General features: G+C 41.7%; 1 protein-coding gene and 7 non-coding genes across 8 annotated transcripts; 7 read left to right on the plus strand and 1 right to left on the minus strand.

The window, feature by feature from the left end:
- Nucleotides 1–392: 392 nt before the first annotated feature.
- Nucleotides 393–506, minus strand: LOC133146006 (U5 spliceosomal RNA). The gene has a single exon (XR_009711247.1). It is a non-coding gene; the product is annotated as a U5 spliceosomal RNA (small nuclear RNA).
- Nucleotides 507–1,336: 830 nt separating this feature from the next.
- LOC133145848 (U2 spliceosomal RNA) lies at nucleotides 1,337–1,527 on the plus strand. The gene has a single exon (XR_009711097.1). It is a non-coding gene; the product is annotated as a U2 spliceosomal RNA (small nuclear RNA).
- A 921-nt stretch (nucleotides 1,528–2,448) lies between these two features.
- Nucleotides 2,449–2,612, plus strand: LOC133145768 (U1 spliceosomal RNA). Its single transcript, XR_009711017.1, has one exon. It is a non-coding gene; the product is annotated as a U1 spliceosomal RNA (small nuclear RNA).
- A 2,001-nt stretch (nucleotides 2,613–4,613) lies between these two features.
- Nucleotides 4,614–4,805, plus strand: LOC133145780 (U2 spliceosomal RNA). The gene has a single exon (XR_009711029.1). It is a non-coding gene; the product is annotated as a U2 spliceosomal RNA (small nuclear RNA).
- Nucleotides 4,806–5,911: 1,106 nt separating this feature from the next.
- Nucleotides 5,912–6,102, plus strand: LOC133145850 (U2 spliceosomal RNA). The gene has a single exon (XR_009711099.1). It is a non-coding gene; the product is annotated as a U2 spliceosomal RNA (small nuclear RNA).
- A 921-nt stretch (nucleotides 6,103–7,023) lies between these two features.
- LOC133146045 (U1 spliceosomal RNA) lies at nucleotides 7,024–7,187 on the plus strand. The gene has a single exon (XR_009711276.1). It is a non-coding gene; the product is annotated as a U1 spliceosomal RNA (small nuclear RNA).
- Nucleotides 7,188–9,173: 1,986 nt separating this feature from the next.
- Nucleotides 9,174–9,365, plus strand: LOC133145739 (U2 spliceosomal RNA). Its single transcript, XR_009710989.1, has one exon. It is a non-coding gene; the product is annotated as a U2 spliceosomal RNA (small nuclear RNA).
- A 2,177-nt stretch (nucleotides 9,366–11,542) lies between these two features.
- LOC133145642 (probable RNA-binding protein 46) lies at nucleotides 11,543–19,024 on the plus strand. Its single transcript, XM_061269289.1, has 9 exons — nucleotides 11,543–11,555; nucleotides 11,702–11,884; nucleotides 11,958–12,138; nucleotides 12,227–12,383; nucleotides 12,830–12,959; nucleotides 13,100–13,194; nucleotides 15,546–15,897; nucleotides 15,983–16,182; nucleotides 16,257–19,024. The coding sequence occupies exons 1-9, from the start codon at nucleotides 11,543–11,545 to the stop codon at nucleotides 16,401–16,403; spliced, it is 1,458 nt and encodes a 485-aa protein (XP_061125273.1). The 3' UTR covers nucleotides 16,404–19,024.
- The last annotated feature ends 5,575 nt before the right edge of the window (nucleotides 19,025–24,599 follow it).

The raw sequence follows: 24,599 nt of genomic DNA on the forward strand, positions 1-24,599 counted from the left end.
ATCGATACCGGAAGTGTAATTTCCCGCCCAAAAAACGATTTAAATGCAGTGGCATTCTTGCTCTTGGAGAGTCATCTATTGAATTTTGTAGAAAAAAGTATTACGTCACGTGAATTATGAACCTGAAGTACTTATGGCTGTATTCATTTACACGGCTTAAATCTTTACAACTTCGACACAAATCTGAATTAACTTTAATAATAAATATATTAATGGCTAAATGGCTCCGTTTATTGTTCCTTACATATAGTATAATTAGTAGAAAATATATTTATTTATTGCTCATATTAGATAGTTTTATATTTGAATGGGTGGATGTTACCTGTAAGCTATGGCAGAATTAATGGCAACAAAGCAGGAATTTTGATTACTTTCCATTGACAAGTACAGGAAGCTCCGCTTTCACAGAGCATCAAAACATTGAGATATACTCTTGTTGTTCCTCCCCACGGAAATCTTTAGTAAAAGGCGAAAGATTTATACGATCTGAAGAGAAACAAGAGTGAACTGATTTCGGCTTGTCCAAACGGGCCACCCCATTGCTGGTCTCACCAAAGTAACAGGCGGTGTCACACTAGCAACCATTTCCTTTTAATAAAAATAGATCTTCATATATTTGCTAAATTTAGGAGGCCTTAACACTCAACTAAGATGTATAGTTCGAACAAGTATTTGGTGTTTGGCAATTCTATGGAAACGTTTACACTCTAAACGTGTCGTTGTGAGTCCATGCTTGCTCTGCTGCGTTCGGTTCCAACTCCCTGACCTGTTTGTTTGCATTGTGCACGTTCTCCACTCTGGTTTCCTTCCATTTCCCCCAAACATGCATGATAGGCCCATTGAGCGCTCCAAATTGCCCGTAGGTGCGAGTGCGGACGGTTTTTCGTCTCTGTGTGCCCTGCGAGTGATTATTATTTGTTAAAGCGTATATGCCGTTACACCGCTAGATGGCAGCAGCGTTGACTTCCGCACCTGACCACAAAAAGAAACGGGAATCACGTGATGCGCAGGAAAAGAAGCATTAGTATGAGTCGATATATTTAAACCGTAACTTGAATTGGTAGTCTTGTAGTGGGTTGACATAATTCACCCGGAACCTAAGTTCACGTTGCCGAGTTCCGGTGGGATGTTTTACACGTGTGGGAGTTTCCTGTTTGAGGAGTGTGTGTTAGGATCTCGAAGGGAAAAGAGTCGGCCCGTGGTTGAGAGAAGCTAATTATAAATGTCATTAAAACAACTGCCGTTGGCACCGTCATTTATCACTCCGCCTCCGACTCCAGTCCTTGCACACCACAGTCTCTTTATTTAAGTGGTTTCCTCAGACCAGTTTCAGTACATCGCTTCTCGGCCTTTTGGCTAAGACCAGGTGTAGAATCTGTTCTTATCAGATTAATATCTGATACGTTCCCTATCCGGGGACCATGTATTAATTGGATTTTCGCAACAGGGAGATGGTATAGGGGCTTGCTCCGTCCACTCTATGCATCGACCTGGTATTGCAGTACCTCCAGGAGCGGTGCGCCCCCCTCTACTGGTCAAATAAAAAGTAGTTTACATCACAATCCGTTAGCTTCATTCTCACAGGATGAAGCAGAAAGTCAACGACGTCTTGATCGGATTTGATTCAAGTTCATGTTGTGTGCTCACCTTATATCTTTATTAGGTAATGCACTCTGAATTTAATCAGGACCCGAACCGATGTCTTTAATCACTTTTATTCATGAAACAGAGGGCCATCAACTTGCCGCTCTGTCTGCATATTCATTTCCCTGAACGTCACTCCTTCACTACGTCATCACGTAGGCCCACAGTACAATATCAGTACATGACAGTTCATGACGGCTCATCTTAGGCGGCAGCAAGAATTTACGTAACTGTTCTAAAATATGGTCAAAATGTCTTTTTTTGCTTGAGATTTTCCTATCATTGTTCCAGGATCTTTTAGTACAATTCTTGTTCTCCAAATGTTAAGAAAATGTCATTTTCAAAACTCGTTCAGAAAAAGAAGTATATATATTTTTCTGCGGTAATGTTGGAGATTTTCAATAAATACAAATTCATACCGTTTTAGGGTTCTCAGGAGAAAAGAGGCACTGCATGATGGGCATGTTTTGACTTCATTTATCGGTTTATTATAGTTGCTGGCATCACCACTAGATGGCGACTCTAGGAAAAAGGAGGTGAACAAAGACGTGGAGGCAGTAGAAAAAGAAGCAAGGCATGATGGTCATGTTTCTGAATCTATTTTTTACTTAATTTAAAATGTTTTGGTTTTGAATGACTAATACTAATAGACAGCTTCTCTCTAATACGATATACTATGTTAACAGTTCTACGAATGCTGTCTCATCCACTGAAAATGTGTGCTCACACTTTTGTACCAAATTAGCCTCTGACTGTAAATGGTGTGCGCGGTGAAAACGTCGGCCCCGGCGACGTATACAACTCATACTTACCTGGCAGGGGAGATACCATGATCAAGAAGGTGGTTCACCCAGGGTGAGGCTCAGCCATTGCACTCCGGTTGTGCTGACCCCTGCGAATTCCCCAAATGTGGGAATCTCGACTGCATAATTTCTGGTAGTGGGGGACTGCGTTCGCGCTCTCCCCTGATTCTCCTGTACAATACAAAATCCCTCACACGAAACCAAATTTCATGGTCGCCACATACTGAGCGATGGTGCATCAAGCTGTGCTCTGCAACTGTGCACCTACTTGCCGAACTTCATTCAACAAATTAGTAATTGCAAAATAAAATGTAATTACTACGTTCCCGACCCGTTATTGATACGAACGTATATGATATAACTTTCATATAACCTGCTTTCTGGAATAGCCCCACGGATCATTTCCCGTTCTCCATTTACCTACACTATAAAGAAAAACTAATGGCCAAAAGGTACGTGGACCCAGACATACAACTGATTTTTGCACCCCCTACTCTACTGGTCAAATCAAGAGTAGTTTACATCACAGTCCGTTAGCTTCATTCTCACAGGATAAAGCAGAGGGTCAATGACGTCATTGATTCAAGTTCATGGCGGCTGGCAGCAAGGATATACGAAAAAATATGATCAAAATGTCTTTCTTTAAATCAGAAATTGTGCCAGAAATTTTTAGTACAATCCTTGTTCTCAAATTTTTAAGAGAATGTCATTTTCTAAACTTGCTCAGAAAAAGAAATATATATCTTTCTGCGGTACTGTTGGAGATTTTCTATAAATACAAATTCATATGGTTCTCAGGTGAAAAGAGGCAATGCATGATGGGTATGTTTTTACTTCATTTCTTATGCTGCCACCACCACTAGATGGCAACTCTAAGAAAAAGGAGGTGAACAAAGGCGTGGAGGCAGTAGAAAGAGAAGCAAAGCATCAGTTTATGGGTATTTACGAGGGTATTTTTATATTAATACTTTAATAGCTAAATGGCTCCTATTATTGTTCCTTACATATAGTATAATTTGTGGAAAATATATTAATTTATTGCTCAATGCATAATCAATAGTTTTATATTTGAATGGGTGGATGTCACCAAAAGCTGTCCCTAAAGCTTAACCAATTTGGTCTGTAAACTTTAGCAGAATTAATAACTACAAGGCAGGACTATTAACTATTTCCCATTGACAAGTATAGGTGGCTCCGCTTTCGCAGAGCATCAAAAAATTGAGATGAACTCTCATTGTTCCTCCCCACGGAAATCTTTAGTAAAAGGCGATCGGTGAAATTGCAGCAACCATTCCTTCTAATACAAACAATAGACGTTCATAGATTTACTACATTTAGAAGGACTCAACCTAAATAGACAGTTTAAACGAGTATTTTGTGTTCATCAATGTGTTTTTTCCTTGAAACATTGTTGGCGCACAGGATTATGGATACCTGATATTTCAAACAGCGTCACCTATCGATTGGGCAACTATTTTGAGTGTGAGTTTTGAACGTATAAACAGTTGTATGTCTTGGTCCGTGTACTTTTGGTATGAGAGAAATGGAAATGATCCGATTTCCGTGTGTTATTTTCAAATGTGTAATTTCAGATTTTTATTCAACACAAATCGGGAAACAAAAGACGATCGTAATTTCCTCAAATGAGTGTTAAGAAATGCTGGCGTGGATTGGAATGCGATTCACCTCCACTGCGATGGTGGCGTTCGAGGGTTAATGTAAATTGCCACAGCAGGAAACAGGAAGTAGTTTGGCGAAGTGGGCCGCGTGTTTTTTTGCTGCGTGTTTTTTTTCCCGTCAAAATGTTCGTCAAACAGCTATCTTGCCTTCGGTCCCGAAATGTATCCAAAGATCCGATTGTTTTTGGCGAATGACCAATTCGTTTTGTTGGTCATTAAAAGCTATTCCCATCAGGAGCTCAGTTCATCGTTGTTCTATTGGGTCAACGTGAACCACGTGACACTAAACCTCCACGAACACACGAAAATCTGCAACCGATGCACAGGTTGAAAACAGCCCGGTGACGCATTATCATTCCAAACTGTTAATAGTTGAGGTTTGTTACGGTGGTCGGTACGTGGCATTAGTATGACTCAATATATTTAAACCGTAACTTGAATTGGTAGTGTCTTTATTTAAGTAGTTTTCTCAGACCAACTTTAGGTTATCGCTTCTCGGCCTTTTGGCTAAGATCAAGTGTAGTATCTGTTCTTATCAGTTTAATATCTGATACGTCCCTTATCCGGGGACCATATATTAAATTGATTTTTGGAACTGGGAGATGGAATCAGGGGCTTGCTCCGTCCACTCCACGCATCGACCTGGTATTGCAGTACTTCCAGGAACGGTGCACCCCCCTCTGCTGGTCAAATAAAGGATAGTTAAGTCAGGAAGCCATTAGAATCGGTTCGCTTCATTCTCACAGGATAAAGCAGAAAGTCAATAACGTGTTGAAAGGATTTGATTCAGTCAAGTTCATGACCTTTATCTAAATGTGAATAGCAGAAGAATTCTATCCTTTACAACAAAATAGAAAACATATCGGCCCTACGATTGGCTGGCCACCAGTTTATGATGTCCAGTGGGGATGGGCGATACCAATGATTTTGGAATCGATCCGATACCAAGTATTTCCTACCCAAAATACCCGATATTCGATCCGATATCGATACCGGAAGTGTAATTTCCCGCCCAGAAAACGATTTAAATGCAGTGGCATTCTTGCTCTTGGAGAGTCATCTATTGAATTTTGTAGAAAAAAGTATTACGTCACGTGAATTATGAACCTGAAGGTTCATAATTGGTGTTTGGCAATTCTATGGAAACGTTTACACTCTAAACGTGTCGTTGTGAGTCCATGCTTGCTCTGCTGCGTTCGGTTCCAACTCCCTGACCTGTTTGTTTGCATTGTGCACGTTCTCCACTCTGGTTTCCTTCCATTTCCCCCAAACATGCATGATAGGCCCATTGAGCGCTCCAAATTGCCCGTAGGTGCGAGTGCGGACGGTTTTTCGTCTCTGTGTGCCCTGCGAGTGATTATTATTTGTTAAAGCGTATATGCCGTTACACCGCTAGATGGCAGCAGCGTTGACTTCCGCACCTGACCACAAAAAGAAACGGGAATCACGTGATGCGCAGGAAAAGAAGCATTAGTATGAGTCGATATATTTAAACCGTAACTTGAATTGGTAGTCTTGTAGTGGGTTGACATAATTCACCCGGAACCTAAGTTCACGTTGCCGAGTTCCGGTGGGATGTTTTACACGTGTGGGAGTTTCCTGTTTGAGGAGTGTGTGTTAGGATCTCGAAGGGAAAAGAGTCGGCCCGTGGTTGAGAGAAGCTAATTATAAATGTCATTAAAACAACTGCCGTTGGCACCGTCATTTATCACTCCGCCTCCGACTCCAGTCCTTGCACACCACAGTCTCTTTATTTAAGTGGTTTCCTCAGACCAGTTTCAGTACATCGCTTCTCGGCCTTTTGGCTAAGACCAGGTGTAGAATCTGTTCTTATCAGATTAATATCTGATACGTTCCCTATCCGGGGACCATGTATTAATTGGATTTTCGCAACAGGGAGATGGTATAGGGGCTTGCTCCGTCCACTCTATGCATCGACCTGGTATTGCAGTACCTCCAGGAGCGGTGCGCCCCCCTCTACTGGTCAAATAAAAAGTAGTTTACATCACAATCCGTTAGCTTCATTCTCACAGGATGAAGCAGAAAGTCAACGACGTCTTGATCGGATTTGATTCAAGTTCATGTTGTGTGCTCACCTTATATCTTTATTAGGTAATGCACTCTGAATTTAATCAGGACCCGAACCGATGTCTTTAATCACTTTTATTCATGAAACAGAGGGCCATCAACTTGCCGCTCTGTCTGCATATTCATTTCCCTGAACGTCACTCCTTCACTACGTCATCACGTAGGCCCACAGTACAATATCAGTACATGACAGTTCATGACGGCTCATCTTAGGCGGCAGCAAGAATTTACGTAACTGTTCTAAAATATGGTCAAAATGTCTTTTTTTGCTTGAGATTTTCCTATCATTGTTCCAGGATCTTTTAGTACAATTCTTGTTCTCCAAATGTTAAGAAAATGTCATTTTCAAAACTCGTTCAGAAAAAGAAGTATATATATTTTTCTGCGGTAATGTTGGAGATTTTCAATAAATACAAATTCATACCGTTTTAGGGTTCTCAGGAGAAAAGAGGCACTGCATGATGGGCATGTTTTGACTTCATTTATCGGTTTATTATAGTTGCTGGCATCACCACTAGATGGCGACTCTAGGAAAACGGAGGTGAACAAAGACGTGGAGGCAGTAGAAAAAGAAGCAAGGCATGATGGTCATGTTTCTGAATCTATTTTTTACTTAATTTAAAATGTTTTGGTTTTGAATGACTAATACTAATAGACAGCTTCTCTCTAATACGATATACTATGTTAACAGTTCTACGAATGCTGTCTCATCCACTGAATATGTGTGCTCACACTTTTGTACCAAATTAGCCTCTGACTGTAGATGGTGTGCGCGGTGAAAACGTCGGCCCCGGCGACGTATACAACTCATACTTACCTGGCAGGGAAGATACCATGATCAAGAAGGTGGTTCACCCAGGGTGAGGCTCAGCCATTGCACTCCGGTTGTGCTGACCCCTGCGAATTCCCCAAATGTGGGAATCTCGACTGCACAATTTCTGGTAGTGGGGGACTGCGTTCGCGCTCTCCCCTGATTCTCCTGTACAATACAAAATCCCTCACACGAAGCCAAATTTCATGGTCGCCACATACTGAGCGATGGTGCATCAAGCTGTGCTCTGCAACTGTGCACCTACTTGCCGAACTTCATTCAACAAATTAGTAATTGCAAAATAAAATGTAATTACTACGTTCCCGACCCGTTATTGATACGAACGTATATGTTATAACTTTCATATAACCTGCTTTCTGGAATAGCCCCACGGATCATTTCCGGTTCTCCATTTACCTACACTATAAAGAAAAACTAATGGCCAACAGGTACGTGGACCCAGACATACAACTGATTTTTGCACCCCCTACTCTACTGGTCAAATCAAGAGTAGTTTACATCACAGTCCGTTAGCTTCATTCTCACAGGATAAAGCAGAGGGTCAATGACGTCATTGATTCAAGTTCATGGCGGCTGGCAGCAAGGATATACGAAAAAATATGATCAAAATGTCTTTCTTTAAATCAGAAATTGTGCCAGAAATTTTTAGTACAATCCTTGTTCTCAAATTTTTAAGAGAATGTCATTTTCTAAACTTGCTCAGAAAAAGAAATATATATCTTTCTGCGGTACTGTTGGAGATTTTCTATAAATACAAATTCATATGGTTCTCAGGTGAAAAGAGGCAATGCATGATGGGTATGTTTTTACTTCATTTCTTATGCTGCCACCACCACTAGATGGCAACTCTAAGAAAAAGGAGGTGAACAAAGGCGTGGAGGCAGTAGAAAGAGAAGCAAAGCATCAGTTTATGGGTATTTACGAGGGTATTTTTATATTAATACTTTAATAGCTAAATGGCTCCTATTATTGTTCCTTACATATAGTATAATTTGTGGAAAATATATTAATTTATTGCTCAATGCATAATCAATAGTTTTATATTTGAATGGGTGGATGTCACCAAAAGCTGTCCCTAAAGCTTAACCAATTTGGTCTGTAAACTTTAGCAGAATTAATAACTACAAGGCAGGACTATTAACTATTTCCCATTGACAAGTATAGGTGGCTCCGCTTTCGCAGAGCATCAAAAAATTGAGATGAACTCTCATTGTTCCTCCCCACGGAAATCTTTAGTAAAAGGCGATCGGTGAAATTGCAGCAACCATTCCTTCTAATACAAACAATAGACGTTCATAGATTTACTACATTTAGAAGGACTCAACCTAAATAGACAGTTTAAACGAGTATTTTGTGTTCATCAATGTGTTTTTTCCTTGAAACATTGTTGGCGCACAGGATTATGGATACCTGATATTTCAAACAGCGTCACCTATCGATTGGGCAACTATTTTGAGTGTGAGTTTTGAACGTATAAACAGTTGTATGTCTTGGTCCGTGTACTTTTGGTATGAGAGAAATGGAAATGATCCGATTTCCGTGTGTTATTTTCAAATGTGTAATTTCAGATTTTTATTCAACACAAATCGGGAAACAAAAGACGATCGTAATTTCCTCAAATGAGTGTTAAGAAATGCTGGCGTGGATTGGAATGCGATTCACCTCCACTGCGATGGTGGCGTTCGAGGGTTAATGTAAATTGCCACAGCAGGAAACAGGAAGTAGTTTGGCGAAGTGGGCCGCGTGTTTTTTTTCCCGTCAAAATGTTCGTCAAACAGCTATCTTGCCTTCGGTCCCGAAATGTATCCAAAGATCCGATTGTTTTTGGCGAATGACCAATTCGTTTTGTTGGTCATTAAAAGCTATTCCCATCAGGAGCTCAGTTCATCGTTATTCTATTGGGTCAACGTGAACCACGTGACACTAAACCTCCACGAACACACGAAAATCTGCAACCGATGCACAGGTTGAAAACAGCCCGGTGACGCATTATCATTCCAAACTGTTAAGAGTTGAGGTTTGTTACGGTGGTCGGTACGTGGCATTAGTATGACTCAATATATTTAAACCGTAACTTGAATTGGTAGTCTCTTTATTTAAGTAGTTTTCTCAGACTAACTTTAGGTTATCGCTTCTCGGCCTTTTGGCTAAGATCAAGTGTAGTATCTGTTCTTATCAGTTTAATATCTGATACGTCCCCTATCCGGGGACCATATATTAAATTGATTTTTGGAACTGGGAGATGGAATTAGGGGCTTGCTCCGTCCACTCCACGCATCGACCTGGTATTGCAGTACTTCCAGGAACGGTGCACCCCTCTGCTGGTCAAATAAAGGATCATTAAGTCAGGAAGCCATTAGAATCGGTTCGCTTCATTCTCACAGGATAAAGCAGAAAGTCAATAACGTCTTGAAAGGGTTTGATTCAATCAAGTTCATGACCTTTATCTAAATGTGAATAGCAGAAGAATTCTATCCTTTACAACAAAATAGAAAACATATCGGCCCTACGATTGGCTGGCCACCAGTTTATGATGTCCAGTGGGGATGGGCGATACCAATGATTTTGGAATCGATCCGACACCAAGTATTTCCTACCCAAAATACCCGATATTCGATCCGATATCGATACCGGAAGTGTAATTTCCCGCCCAAAAAACAATTTAAATGCAGTGGCATTCTTGCTCTTGGAGAGTCATCTATTGAATTTTGTAGAAAAAAGTATTACGTCACGTGAATTATTAACCTTTTTAGACATTAGTGCATTAGTGGAATATGCATATTAATAGTATAACTTTAATAAAAAGGAGCTATTCTTTACTTTTCTCTCTCTCTCTCTGTTGTTGGGAAAAAGTTTTGTCTTTTAGTATAATCTAAAAAGAGACATGGTACCAACAGAGATGCAGGGCTTAATCGTCATGAGCAGCAAAACTATCAATTTGTAAAGCCACTGGATACTTACATTTAATATTGTAATACTTTAGTGTTGTTTATAGGAAGTGGAGTTACAAATAAAACGTATGGCGTTCGACCACAAATTGAAAAGGGGAAAACTTTATTTATAAATGACTGACTAAAGCGTAGTAATTATTGCTTCAAATAGCACATCAACCACAAATGCTTACAATTTTTGGTTAGCACCTGATACCTGGATATGTCTTGCCTTTCTGAAACGCTGCTTCTAAGGTACTTTGATACCTTAGCCTCGGTGTGGCTGCAGGGTTTTCCGTCGCTGCCTTAGTGTCTGCGGCACGTTTCAACTGCAGCTCTTCATGAACCGTGGGGTGAATTTTGCTTAAATGTTTTGTCAAGTTTGTGGTGTTGCCACAATATTTAATTGTTTTGTGACATATTTCACATTTTGCCTCGTTGTTATTAAGTAAAATATAATATCCCCAAACCAGACTTCTCTTGCGTTCGGACTGGGCCGCCGCCGTGGCCATGCTTGTTTGTGTTTGTTTGGATTGGAACGGGAGGCGGAGGAGGAGGGCTTGGCTTGTGAGAAAAGGGGGCGGGAGCAAAGCAGAGCAGGACACGTCGGTGCAGCAGGCGGAAGGAAAAGTAGTGCTAGCATGAGTGCAAGTCGTCAAATTGGAGCAGAAAAAAATGAGGAAAAATATAATTAAATAATTGTAAGTATCGATATTTTAGCTAGGGTAATCGATACTCAAAAATGAGCAGCCTGGATCGATATATCGATACTTTTGTATCGATCCGCCCATCCCGTGTGTCACACGTGTGCCCCCCCCCCCCCCCACGAACAGACACACACACGGGATTTTTTTCTCACGCTACCATTAGATGCACACAATTTTGCTTTCTTTAATACCCAAATGTAATGTGAAGTTTTACATTGGTCAGTGTGTTCTGGCTCTGCTTTTTACTGGGTAGATTTAAACAGGAAACCACAGGAGATTTGTTGCGACATTTACGAATTTGACTGGACTTTTGATTAAATCAACTTCATCTATGAGTGTTCTTCTCATGTATTGGTGTTAAAGATAATATTCATAATTTTGAATTTTGATAGTAAACTTGAAGACCTTCAGTACCCGCATCATCAGAATTCTTGATTGGCTGCGAAGAGCTCACATTCGTGTCAATCAAGATTTGGGATAGTTGATTGGTCGATAATAACAAGTGGTCTTTTCGCGATCCTTTTAAACCATAAGCGCTTTCGTAAGGAATACCCCCTAAAACTGTGGCCGACTCGAGTTTAAATTCCGTTCAGAACATACTACAATACTACAGATTAAATGGCGGAATGAGGTGGTAAGTATTAAGGTATTTTTCACAAAACCGTGTAGAAACCAATAATGTAAAGAAAGCCGTTAGCATGATGGCTAGCGTAATTTAACTGCCGCTTGTCTTGTTAATACATTGTGTAGTCATCGGCCGACATTTTCGTTATTAGCCTTTTTGTTACTTAAATTAGTTTTCTACACTTATACCGTACTTTTACTCGTATTTTACCAAGGTTAGGCATTGTTTTAATAGATGATTAGCATATGTAATAAAGTGGCTATAATCCCCCCCCCCCCCCCCCAAAAAAAAGGAATACAGACGTCAAGGCGATAGATTGATGTCCTACTAGTTAATGATTTACCTATCATAAAAGTGTTGTGTACTTCTCTATTACACATCTTCTATTTTCAGACTATGACGAAGAGATTGTAGAACACATGGCGGCATCCTCAGAGAAGGTCGTTCCTGTCAAGGGCATGGAAGAGTTCAAGAAGTCATTCTCCATTCAGATGGCCCTGGTGGCACTCATGGACAAGACAGGATATGATATCCTGCAGGAGAATGGACAAAGGAAATATGGTGGACCGCCACCAAGTAAGTGGAAACAATAACGATGTGCTGAGCTCCTTGATTGCATGTTTAATTTTTATTCATACTTCACTTGCAGACTGGAAGGGTCCGGCGCCTCGCATTGACTGTGAGGTGTTTGTGGGAAACATTCCCAGAGACATGTATGAACATGAGCTTGTCCCTCTCTTCGTCACAGCAGGGACCATCTATGAGTTGAGGCTGATGATGGAGTTTAGCGGCCACAACCGTGGCTATGCCTTTGTCATGTACACCAAAAAGTATCTTTGAATATCAATCCTGATCTCATGATGCCGGTAGAGAAGTGGAATATTGACATTGATTATAATGACTATGATTGTGTTTCAGGGAGCAGGCCCAATTAGCAATCCGGATGCTGAACGAATATGAAGTTCGTCCAGGGAAGTTCATTGGCGTGTGCCCATCTCTGAATAATTGTCGCCTCTTCATTGGCTCCATTCCCAAAGACAAGAGTAGGGAGGAGATCATGGAGGAGATCAAGAAGGTACACACACAAGGATGTTCTGTGTTTGTGAATTTGGGTTTAAAATTCATCAAATTCTAACCAAAAATGGAAAAAGATAATAATTTGGGCTTCATTTGCGCTTCATTTGCTCATATTTCTATAGAGATTTGATCTCTCTTGCCCTCCATTAGTCCGTCCGTTCGTCCGCCCACCCGCCTATCGCTCTCGCTCTCGCTCGCTCGCTCTCTCTCTCTCTCTCTCTCTCTCTCTCTCTCTCTCTCTCTCTCTCTCTCTCTCTCTCTCTTTCTCTCTCTCTCTTTCTCTCTCTCTCTCTCTCTTGCCCTCTCTCTAAAATATACTCAGAAATGGGACCTTAAAACCATTCATCACATACTAAATCAGAATTGTATAATTGAGGGGGGGAAAAAATTATATATGTATATTTTTTAAATGAATTATCCCTGAATAACCTCACATTGACCCAGTTGACAGAGGGCCTTCGGGATGTCACGGTGTATTCGAGCACCTCAGACAGCAGCAAAAATCGAGGCTATGCCTTTTTGGAGTATGAGACACACAAGGCGGCGGCATTGGCCCGCAAGGACTTAATTGCTAGTAGGTTTTTGACTAAGTTTCAATTGCAACACCATCCAACAATTTTATATGAAATCAGAATGATAAAATATGATCATGGACTGCATTGCCATCAATTTTTATGCCAATATATACTCATGAGGATTTTCTTATCAACACAGTAAGGAATCTGTGGGGTCACGTCCCCTGGGTGAACTGGGCCAAGCCGGACAAACACGGGAAGGGAGCCAACGTGCAGTTTGTCAGAGCTGTTCATGTAAGTCTTGATGAATCAAACGATTCACATACAAACAATTTTATGAGTCAGAAAAAACGGGTTGCACCAAGTATTGGTACAAAAACTGAACTACAATACCTAACCGGCAAAAATTGTTCTGTACTATCCTTTTTGAGTATCTGTACTTTTAATGCCAGCCATTTAAAAAAAAAAGAGTGCCAGCCAATTTGAAGCATTCTGATTGACCTTTCAAAACTACCAAATGCAAATAGTTTTTTTTTTCTTACCTTATTCTGATTTTTAGTACGAAAGGAAACACAATATAGTTTGGTTTTGCCCTTATTTTGGACCAAAACCCCCAGAAGAATATAAACCTTTTGTAGAAAGACAAAAGACACAAAAAATAATGACTAGGAATGCCATCCATTTTTTTCTCCAAATTGCCAAATGCAACAATGAAAATGTGCCTTTGATGGCGAAAATAACATATTGGAAAATATTACCAGGGTACAAATTACATTTAACAATTCTTACAAGTACCCAATTCAGTAATAATGGTATTTATAGTGTGTGTGCGGTTGTATTTGTATTACCGTATTTTTCGCACCAAAAGGCGCACTGGATTATAAGGCGCACCCTCATTGAATTCTTTATTTTAGAAATTATTTCATATATAGGGCGCACCGGATTAAAAGTTAAAAGTTAAAGTTAAAGTCCCAATGATCGTCACACACACATCTGCGTGTGGTGAAATTTGTCCTCTGCATTTAACCCATCCCCATGTGATTTTAATCCATCCCCTGGGGAAGAGGGGAGCAGTGAGCAGCAGCGGTGCCGCGCTCGGGAATCAGTTGGTGATCTAACCCCCCAATTCCAACCCTTAATGCTGAGTGCCAAGCAGGGAGGCAATGGGTCCCATTTTTATAGTCTTTGGTATGACCCGGCCGGGGTTTGAACCCACAACCTTCCAGTCTCAGGGCGGACACTCTACCACTAGCCCACTGAGCTGGTGCATAAAAGGCGCATAAAATAGAAGCTATACTGCAACAAACTGAGGTTGACTAGGGTTGTGGTATGCATCCACTAGCCAATAACCAATGAGCCCTCCGTGAACAACCGCGTTTCTCAAACAATCTCCTATAAAATGATCGGAACTGACTAAAGTTCGATCTAACACTGGTACTGCTTACCTATGTTTCCCTTCCATATCGATCCGTAAATGTACTCAAAACATTAACAAAGCAACCTATTTTGACATGAAATAGCCTTGTGCGTAAAGCAGCTATTATTATAGCATTAGCCACCCGCAAACTCCCATGAGCCTCAGCTCGCAGACCCCCATGAGCCTCAGCAAAGTGTAAACAATCGTGTTTCTCAAACAATCTCCTATAAAATGATCGGAACTGACTAAAGTTCGATCTAATACATTGGTACTGCTTACCTATGTTTCCCTTCCATATCGATCCGTAGATTTACTCAAAACATTAACGGAGCAGCCTATATTGAAATGAAATAGCCTCGCGGGTACAACAGCTATTCGGTGACGCCCCCTGACTACAGTTACCGTAATGTTGGGAAGCGATGCGATCTTGTAATTTACTAGTCGTACTAAAACGTACTAAAACATTTTGGCAAAGCACTGTGTACAACCAGTATGGATCAACAAATTCATCAATTGATCCATTAATAAGGCGCTCTGTATTATAAAGCGCACTGTGGTTTTTTGAGTAAAATGTACATTTTTAAGTGCGCCTAATAGTGCGGAAAATACGGTACATCATCTCTTCTACTTCTAAATTTAAAGAATCTCCATCATCTTTTGCTCTCTTTCGTGACAGAATTAACATGACACTTTGATGAATCATGTCATCCCTCATTTAAATCCATGTTTACAGTGCCCAACGTGTAAATAATTTTGTGAGAAGCTTGTTCCTGACTAAAACACTGTTTTGGATTTTTCATGTTAGTTTTTAGTTTGTTTCAACTTGGTCTTCTACATAGTCATGGCGTTGCTAAAACAACAAATCTTTGTGTTATAAAAAATGTGCAAACATGTTCAAAATGTATTTTAGATTCTATTAATCATGAGGTTCCTAATTTGTATTGTAATAATTTTTTGAATCATTAAAAATATAAATCATTTCAGTTATTTGGTCAGCTGTTATTCTACAGCTTTTAACTGATGTTTGAAGTTTTCAATCTGGTACCTTGTCATTAGCGACATCAACGTATGGTATCAACATCAGAATTTTGGTATCGTGACACACTAAAGTAGTCGATCACAAATTCTGTGCTGTAAATCAGACCTAGTTTATCAAAATGAAACATCAGTAGCATCCATGTACAGCAATATTTCTTTTTTGGTCTGAAAGTCTGACGTCCCTTTTCAGGTACGTCACCTCTCACCGAGCACCACAGAGGAAACACTGAAGCGCGAGTTCGAGCGCATCAAAGAAGGTGCGCTGGTGCGAGTCAAGAAGTTCAGCGACCACGCCTTCCTTCACTTTGGCTGCCACAAGGATGCTGTCACTGCCACCAGCATCATGAATGGCGCCACCATTGATGGAAACATTGTGGAAGTGTCCCTCGCTAAGCCCATCGGGGAAGGGCTGGGTAAGAAATCTTGCGGCAAAGGATACCAGGGAAGCAAGACAGGAGGAGGAGCCAAGGAGAGTGTGAAAGACCGCTCGTCTCTGCAATCCTTGAACCTGCCCCCTCATTTCCAATGCGCTGTAGGGCCAGGTAAATTATCAGCAAGTTCCGTCTTTTCCGAACCTAGTCAGTGGCTCGTGTCATGCTGCAGCAGTATTGTTCCTTTCGTGTTCAGATAAAGCCGACAAGAGCATGTTCCCGCTCTTTCCTGGCACGCCGCTGTACCGCACCGACGTGCTGCTGCTCCAACCCGATCAGATCAGATCGGCCGTCAGCCTGCTGGACTTGTATTGCTGTAGGCAGAACTTGCCTCCCCCACATTACCAGCTTTTCTCCATGCTGGGTCAGGACGGGACCCGGCTGCTGGTTTACAAGGTTATGATGACATAAGCATCTGCTTGCTATGCTTTGAATGGCATCAGTTGGACTTGAATTGAATTACTGTGTAGGTGGTGATGCCGCTGACGCAAAGTGCCTTCGTACCTGACAAGTTATGTGTGCGGCTGGATGATGCTAAAGAGCTAGCTGCACAACACACAATGTGGAACCTTGGTGACACACCAATACACACACACATACACACACACTCACAGTGACACCTAAAAGGCCTGGGGGGTATTCCAGAAAGCGGGTTATGTGAAAACTTAAATTAACCTTGAAATGAGGGAAACTCTGAGTTATCCGTTTCAGAAAGAGAAGTAACTTAAACTCTGGGTCAGTTACTGTGGTAGCTTATTCTGTGAACATAACCTGCTCCCTGGCAGGTTTACTATACAAAAAGAAAGCAGTAAATCATGGAATAGCCATTAATTCAAAATCCGATGGACATGGAAGCCGTAATAATTCGAAACGCTTTACGTTGCGAGAGAAGCTTCCGACCCAGATTAGATGTTTTATCATTTCTAGAAGAATATCTTTTCGAACGCAACTAATTTCTTTGAACAGTACAATTTATCTCAACAACCTTCTCTGACCGTGGGATGCCTGATGGTGTAGTGGTACACTCGTCAGTCTTGTGTGCAGGCACTATGAGTTTGATTCCCACACACCCCGAACGAGCACTAATATCAGAACAAACTTCATGGATAGCACTATGTTTTTTTGCAAATGGCATTTTCTTTATAATATCGGGGATGCAGAGCATTTTTTTTTTTCATTTTTAAAAAAATGGTATTTTAATGAGTGTTGGTGTAGGGTACAGTGTCCCATTTTAAATGACTACAATAGGTGTAAAACATAAATGCATTTGTGTCAAGTATTTGGAAAACATAATCATTTGGGGTTTAAATAATTTGAAGTAGCCACTGAAATAATATTTTAGTTTAAATTAACACTGACTTTGTTTGATAGCGTGAGTCCATTTAAAATAAGTAAATTAAAATCTAAGTGAGGTGCAATCACAGCCTAGCAAAACATGCCTTACCTTTTTGATGAATGTTTTTATGTTTCATTTTGAGCTGCTTCCAAGTTATTTTTGCTCCTGTTGGATTGCACCTATCTAAAAACCAGATTTCATTCCTACTTAAATTCATAACTATAGGCTATGCTACAATCTTATGATTAGATGTTACATCAATGAAATAGTAGATTCAAACTTGCGCATCAAGCGGCAATTTCCTCCCATGACATTCTCTCCTTTGCTGCTGCAGTCGTATTAGATTTGCGGCGAAAAATACCGTACTTGCCGTAGGCTTGCATAAGGACTCCAACTCCATCGTGGTAAAATAAGGTGATCTGTTTTTCTTCAGTTGTCATGGTGAATCATGGTATCGGGACTCAATTGATGATGGCTTCTTATAGTGGTTGTGCACGCGCGTAACTCACGGTTAAGATACTCAGAGTTTATTCAACTAACTCAGATCAGCTTTTCTGGAACCGAATACTCAGAGTCTCCCATCTCAGAGTAAGTCAAACCAGAGTTCAGGGATAGACTCAGAGTATGTTGAACCTGAATCTGGAATACCCTCCAGATAACGTTCGTTAAAAGACAACTCCTCCAATCAGCATTGAATGTGTGTGTGTTTATCTGCGCGTATTTGTTTGTTTTTTGTGGGACAGCCGGCGTTGGGGTGGGGTGACTCGGTGTTTCTTTTTAACACCTGTGAAGTACTTTGAGTGACACACCATGTATGAAAAGTGGCCTATAAACGTTGATTGATTGATTGATTGATTGATTGATTGATTGATATTGAAGTAAAGCAAACGCTCATTCATTCATTCATTCTTTCACTTTATGTTCTCTTCATCACCAGATGCAGCTTTCATGAGTGATTGGACCATTTGCCCATCAGCTGTACAGTTTGATGCTACCCATCCTGCCCTGCCGCATTAGGACCTTCAATTCCTGTGTTGACCGAGCCTGTACTTGCATCCGACCCCAGCCACTCCAGGAGAACAATATGAATTCAGCGGCAGTTCTTGTTTTGCTATGCTATGGCTATGTTCTTGTTGCTGCGTGTTTTGATGTTGAATGAAATATTACATGAAATGTATTGAATTAATTTTCAATGTGGTTATAAGTCAAGGTATGTGTCAATGTTAGCCACCAGGGATTGATTTGCCATCAGTTTGGTGGACGATGTTCAAATTTATAGATCATTTTGAATCAAAATGACTATCATTCTGCATAACAAGCAATTGTATAAATTTAGCATTGATGCGCAACTACTCATCTCGTCGCACGTCCAGTGCATATTCTGTTATTATACCTTTACTGTGTGAATGCGGAACAGAAATAATTTAAAAAATTCAAGATAAAAGCCAAACGTTTTTTTGGTGTTTTCAAAAGCTCAAATCAAACAATTGAACAACTTCAAACTGCACATCATTCCACGTAATTGCACTATATTGCACAACATTTACCATTTTGTTCTTTTCTACATAATTTGATTCTAAATTGTACCATATCTTGTTGTTCCATATCTTGTTGTGTCTTTTGATGTTGAATGAAATATGAAAAGATATCAATTTAATGAATTTTCAATTTAATTACAAGTCTAGGTATGTGTCAATGTTAGCCAGCACGGAGCGACATCATCAGTTGTGTGTGCTGTATAAAAATTGCTAGATCCTTTTGATGATTATCATTCCGCAATACAAGTATTTATTGACTTAGCATTTCAGTATTGATGTGCAATTTCCCCAGAAATTGCTTGTAAGTGCAATTTGTCTTCTACTTTTACTGTATGAATTCTGAACGATATTTATTTCAAAAATTCAAAATAAAAGACAAAAACTTTATTGTAACTTTATAGTTTTTTCCCCTCCTATTTACACATAATTTAATCAAACAATCCCAACTTCAACTTAATTACGCAGTACTCCACAATATTCCATAGTGTTATTTACCATTCAACGTAATCCTATGTAATTCCATATCATACAGTGTACTTCCATAATCCCAATGCATTCCACATGCTTCCATAATGTGTCATTCTGCATTTCTCCAGAAATTGCTCCATCTCAATAGCACAATGTACACTTTTTTTTCCTTTTGCTCTTTTATACACTGTGCACTATAGACTCTACTTTTGCTCAGAAAAGAAGGCTAGGGTCAATTTACTTGACAGCTAGCCAAGAAAATGCCTGACTTTTTTACTGCTACCTATTAAATTTAAGTAATTTTGACTGGAATCTCCAACAAAGTTGTGTACAGCTGCGTGCGTTTGTGTATCTTAAAGTACTATACCTAATAAGGTCAGAGGTGATGGGCGCGGCCAATGAGGTTGGAGGTTTGTGTCACAGCGTGTGTTGCTGTGCGGATTCTGCCGTGGGCTTCAAGGTTGTCTTCGGGGGTGGAACCAGAGTAATTGTGGAAAGGAGTAAGATCTTGAGAGCTTGTATTTTTCACTACTACATTACCAGCATCATTACATGTTTACTTTTGTGGTGAATTCTCTTCGATGGTCAGCTGGTCTTCCAAACAAGATGGTGAAAAAGTGGCTGGCTTGGGGAAGGAAAACTTCAGTCACACATGGCTGATTGGGGAAAGATTTTATTCAACCGATGTCAGAGAGAAGTGTCTCGCGCCCTAGCCAAGATGTCGAGTCCCTTTGTCTCCTCTCGTCCTAAACCTTATACTCTTGCGCTTCCCTCCACGCGGGAGCGCGCAGATGGGGCTGTTGGCTGACCTATGACCCCGCCGTTGCTCCCCCGTCTCTACATCGTGTGTATCTTAGCAGTTGTTAATGGAAGCCAGATGTGTCTGGCGCCAACGAGTCTACCTTCCTGGACCAAGCCCTAAACAATACCGCACGAACCTGACCCGAACATGACCTGGTCATACTTAGGCTTACTAGTGAGATGAACATTGCATGATATCATAATAATAATACACTAATAATACACTACATATTCCCCCCTGCCGGGGTACCACAAGTGCCCCGGCAACAACTCAACACGAAAAGACATCGGTACATCCAAAAACCTTCCCCCAACCATTTTATGGTTTTCGTCTACAATTTGGACCTATTTGTCTCATCCTAAACCATGCTCAAGGCATGCTACTTAAGGTTACATTAACTAGGAAAGCTCAACCTAATTTAATAGCAAATTCCTCCCTGACAGCAATCTGAGGCCTCTCAGGAACCACATTTGACCAAGATCGAATCCCCCAACCCCATTAACTGATTGACGCCGTCCGCACACCCCCCTTAGGTAATATACCACCAGCGCCACCAATTTGGAGAGGAAAAGTTTGCTGTGGCCCGTTAGAAGCCCCAAAAAGTTGCCGGACCGCCGTCGAAAAAACCTCGCCAATCTAATGACGAGGAAAAAGAGGGAGGCCCATTCTACACCCCCGGAGGCGCCTCACACCTGGCGAGAGTCAGGTGAAGGGAGCTCCGGCACACACCACATTTCACAAAGTGTAGCATGAGCCTTAAACACAGCAACAAGCAGAACCATGACCCTCAAATACAGATCGCTCAACATGCAACGTCGTATCGTAAACATGCCACGGGGCAAGCCAATGCGGTCACATAATAAAGTAGCTAACATGGCAACAAAACAACGATGTAACACAGTGAGGTATATAAAAACGAATCGTCAAAGCATGCAAGAACATTAAACCCGTTGTTGCGCTGCCCCCCTCGCATGCACAAGTGCGTGCAGATATGAAATCCAGTCCACTGAGCCGTCAGTGGAAAATAGCACTAGTAGTAGACGGCACCGTCCCGGGCCGGCTGTCCGTTCAGTGTCCTCCTGTTGCTTATGATCGTTGAATCCCGTGCAAGGCCCGGTCAGCAGCCAGGCGACCTATGACAAGCTAAAGCTACTGTCTGTATCAAGTGACTTTAACAGTGCGAACACGTGGAGTCATAATGTCAAAGGTAGCAGCCCAGGCCGGACGTCCTTCCGGCCCCGACGGCCACCGCTGGCAGGGCAACACAACCCGATAGCTCCAGTGTTTCCAGCCCCCTCAAATAATTATTTGGCGGTGATGGGGCAACGAGGAAAAAGCTGTGTCAATCGTCTCATCGAAATCTCATCAGAACGCCCGAGGGCTCCCGACACCTACCCCTCGTTTCCAGAGGCCCACGCGGTCCCTGAAACAAACAAACAAACAAACAAACAAACAAACAAACAAACAAACAAGCAAACAAACAAGCAAACAAACAAGCAAACACTCCAGGACTCATTCCCCTCATTTCTCGTCGTGCCGACAGCGTTGCTAGCTCCCCCCAGTCACAATGTAAATTCTACCTGTTCCTGGTAGCCTTTCCTGTCGCAGATGTCCCTGTCTCAATCACACTGTCATCTTTCTGAAGTCCCGTCAGTCATGTCACTTCAGCCGCTCTTTTTCCCGTCCAAATACTATTTGTCACCCCCAAATTCCTTCTTCCGTCTAAAGATGTGTAGCATTCTCAAACCGGTACCCCTCACAATACTGTAGTTTCCTACCTTTATGTATCCGTGCCTTACGTTCGAGCCACCTCACTGTTCAAACCAGTCATCATTCTGAAACAACGCTCACGTAATCTTTCCAAAACGGTACAGCCACTCAAATCCTCTCCGTATTCGTTATGCAAACTACTCGTCCTAAAATGTATAATTAAACATTTGCCCTGTAATAGCAGCTTTAATGCAGTCACGCGTCCAGAAATTCCCCCTTCCTTGTCTCTGGCCCCGTCGTCCTCTGACATTCAATGACCTTCCAAACTTTTGTCGTGTACTGTGCCACTGTCCACTCCCTAATCATTGTATGATTTGTCCTTCGTACTTTGTCATTGAAAAACCTTAAACCTTATTGTCACTAAATTGTTACCACGCTTCGCATCCATTCCAGGCTGTTGTCCCCCGTTAACTCCCTTTCTTTCAAGATGCTTCTTCCGCTCCTTCCGTCACTGCTAGTTGAATTCTGGCGTGTCCTGTTAAAGCTTAAAAACAAGTGAATTTGGAAAAAAAAAACTTTGTATATCACAATTACAAATTGCAACCTACTCACCCCTTTCTGTTTTACCACTCCCCCCTTTTGACACATTCACCCAATGTGTCATTACGTACCAAAAGGAACCTGCAAAGCGTCCCCTCTCATCACCACACTCATTGTAGCCAGGCCCACGGAACCTCTAGCTTCCATCTGGGCCCCGGGACCGTCACCCCAAGTCTCTGAAACTTGACTGTCCACCACACACTCGGCAACACACACAAAAATCAGCGCACTCCTGTCAGTGAGCTTATAGCCCTGCTGACAGCGGACATTTGTACACACAAAAACAGACATCAAGTATCAAAACAAAAACAGTCATAAAATGAATCCTGGCGCTCGGGGATCCTGTCCTGAAAACCATGTAATCAACAAGTTCATTATAAAAACCAAAAAAGCAAGGGTTAACATATTCTTGTAAATTCAACACAAACGTTCCACGAACGCAATCGACAACCTGCAAGAACGAAAAAAAGTTACGCAAACAAGCGCAATCCGCTCCTTGGCTGGTGGCCGTTGCTGCTGCTGCAAAAAAAATCAAGTCACACAGAAAAACAAAGCAGAGCTCGCTCATGTCGCAAGCAAGCTCAAGCGACAACCATTTGGTCACTGTCCACCTAGTCCGTCACCCCGTTGGGTGAGCTCAAAGTCGTCACACGTCAAATCGTCCAAAGTCTTGATGTTCAATACTAGTTCTGTCTTGTCTGACCATATCACTGAAACGGGCCTTCTCCATCGAACCGTTTTGTTGTTGATGGTGCCCCTGATTGATCATTGAACCATGGTTCCGGTCAGAACTCATCACTTACCAGTTCCAGTCCCTCCGATCTGTACCACCCCTTCAGGTGAAAGGAATTTTATCCTCAATGGCAAACACATCACCCCAACTTCAGACCTCTCTGGCCAATCATACTGCGCACACACAGCCGTAGATGATCACATGCGCACTCACCCATCCACACACTCACAGACACACTCATCCGTCTCTATCACTCAGCTCTCCCCCCAAACCAAGCAGAGTTAGTATCTTAGTGTGTAGGCAAATATTGACTCCTAATAGTGACTCTTCACATTCGGACATATTCGTCAACATGACCTATTATAAAATCTCCAATTCAATTTTCCATAAACTCGCCCATCAGATTCATCGCAAATTGTCATATATGTCTATATGAGGGACTAACTGTGGGACCCGCATTTTGAGGGAGCCTCCATACCCTCGTATTGGTCCTACAAACTCGATCTCTATTACTTATGTTAATTAAATTCAATAAAGATGGGTCAGACTATTCTCTCTGGCTTTTTACGTCATCATTTGGCTCTCCCCCTTTTTCCCCGTTGTCTTGCTCAAAACTGTTTCTCAGTCTGCTTCTCTTTATTGCCCTTCTTGGCGAGTCTCACTCCCCCCCCTTTTTATTTTCTTTCTTCTACTTCTTCCTAAACCTCCTGCCTGTCACACCATCCAACACCTCTCCCTACTTCCTTGTGGTCGCCTATCACCACTCCTTTCATCCACTCACTCGCGCGGTCTGCCCCCCTTCTGCAAAGCTGCAGCTCCACACAGGGAGCGCTGAGCCTTCTCCCTCGAATGAGCAGTTTTTAATGTAACTTACGTCATTGCCGTCCAGATCTTCTATCCTCAACCTCTCCTGCTGTCAATTCCTGTTAAAATGGCAAATTCCAACTTGCTCTAATCCCATCTTTGACAATGGAGTTTGCCCTTATCAACCCTTCGAATATCTATGTCCTCCTATTATCTTCGCCTCCACCTCTTAGTAGTTCTTTTGACAGAATCTCCTATTGGTAACCCTACAGCGGACTGTTTAGCATATAATCCCTTACTTCGCTCTCCTGCTTCTACATTGCCGTGTGGGTGCAGTTGAATTTGAGCCCTATCTCAGTCATTATCTTGTTACCTGTGGCCTTGTGCGACTCCTATGCATGAATGTGTGAAAGACAAAAACTTAACGGATCCAACTTTCTGACTACCCAAACTCCACTATGGCGCAACAAACTTCTATAGTATTGAGTAGGTACATCGAGCGTCCTAGCTTCCTCTTGACTGGATCCACTTTAGTCTAGATGTCCCATTCTAAAATTTATCTAACTCGATTTCTACTTCTCATGTCTGGTGAGCCAAAACATCAGATCTCGCTCTTGTTTCTCACCGTTTTAGCCCATTTGTTTTATTCAAATCTGTTCAATCTCTGACCATGATGCTTCTCTCTGTAGCTCTACGCATTATTCAATCCTTTATCAAATCTCCTCAGTTCTGTCAAACCCAGTGCACAATGAAGCTCCTGTCCACTCTAACCCAAGCCCCACGAGGTCTTAGCACCGCCAGGAGTGCGATTTGGCCGTCGGA

This window comes from Syngnathus typhle, linkage group LG21 (genome assembly GCF_033458585.1).
Source record: "Syngnathus typhle isolate RoL2023-S1 ecotype Sweden linkage group LG21, RoL_Styp_1.0, whole genome shotgun sequence".
NCBI classification, from domain to species: Eukaryota; Metazoa; Chordata; class Actinopteri; order Syngnathiformes; family Syngnathidae; genus Syngnathus; species Syngnathus typhle.

What these genes read in the sequence shown, in the direction of transcription:
- LOC133145642 (XM_061269289.1), top strand. An exon ending in CCGCAAGGACTTAATTGCTA is followed by an intron (nt 12,960 to 13,099) that starts GTAGGTTTTTGA and finishes TTATCAACACAG; the next exon opens with TAAGGAATCTGTGGGGTCAC. An exon ending in CCCGGCTGCTGGTTTACAAG is followed by an intron (nt 16,183 to 16,256) that starts GTTATGATGACA and finishes ATTACTGTGTAG; the next exon opens with GTGGTGATGCCGCTGACGCA.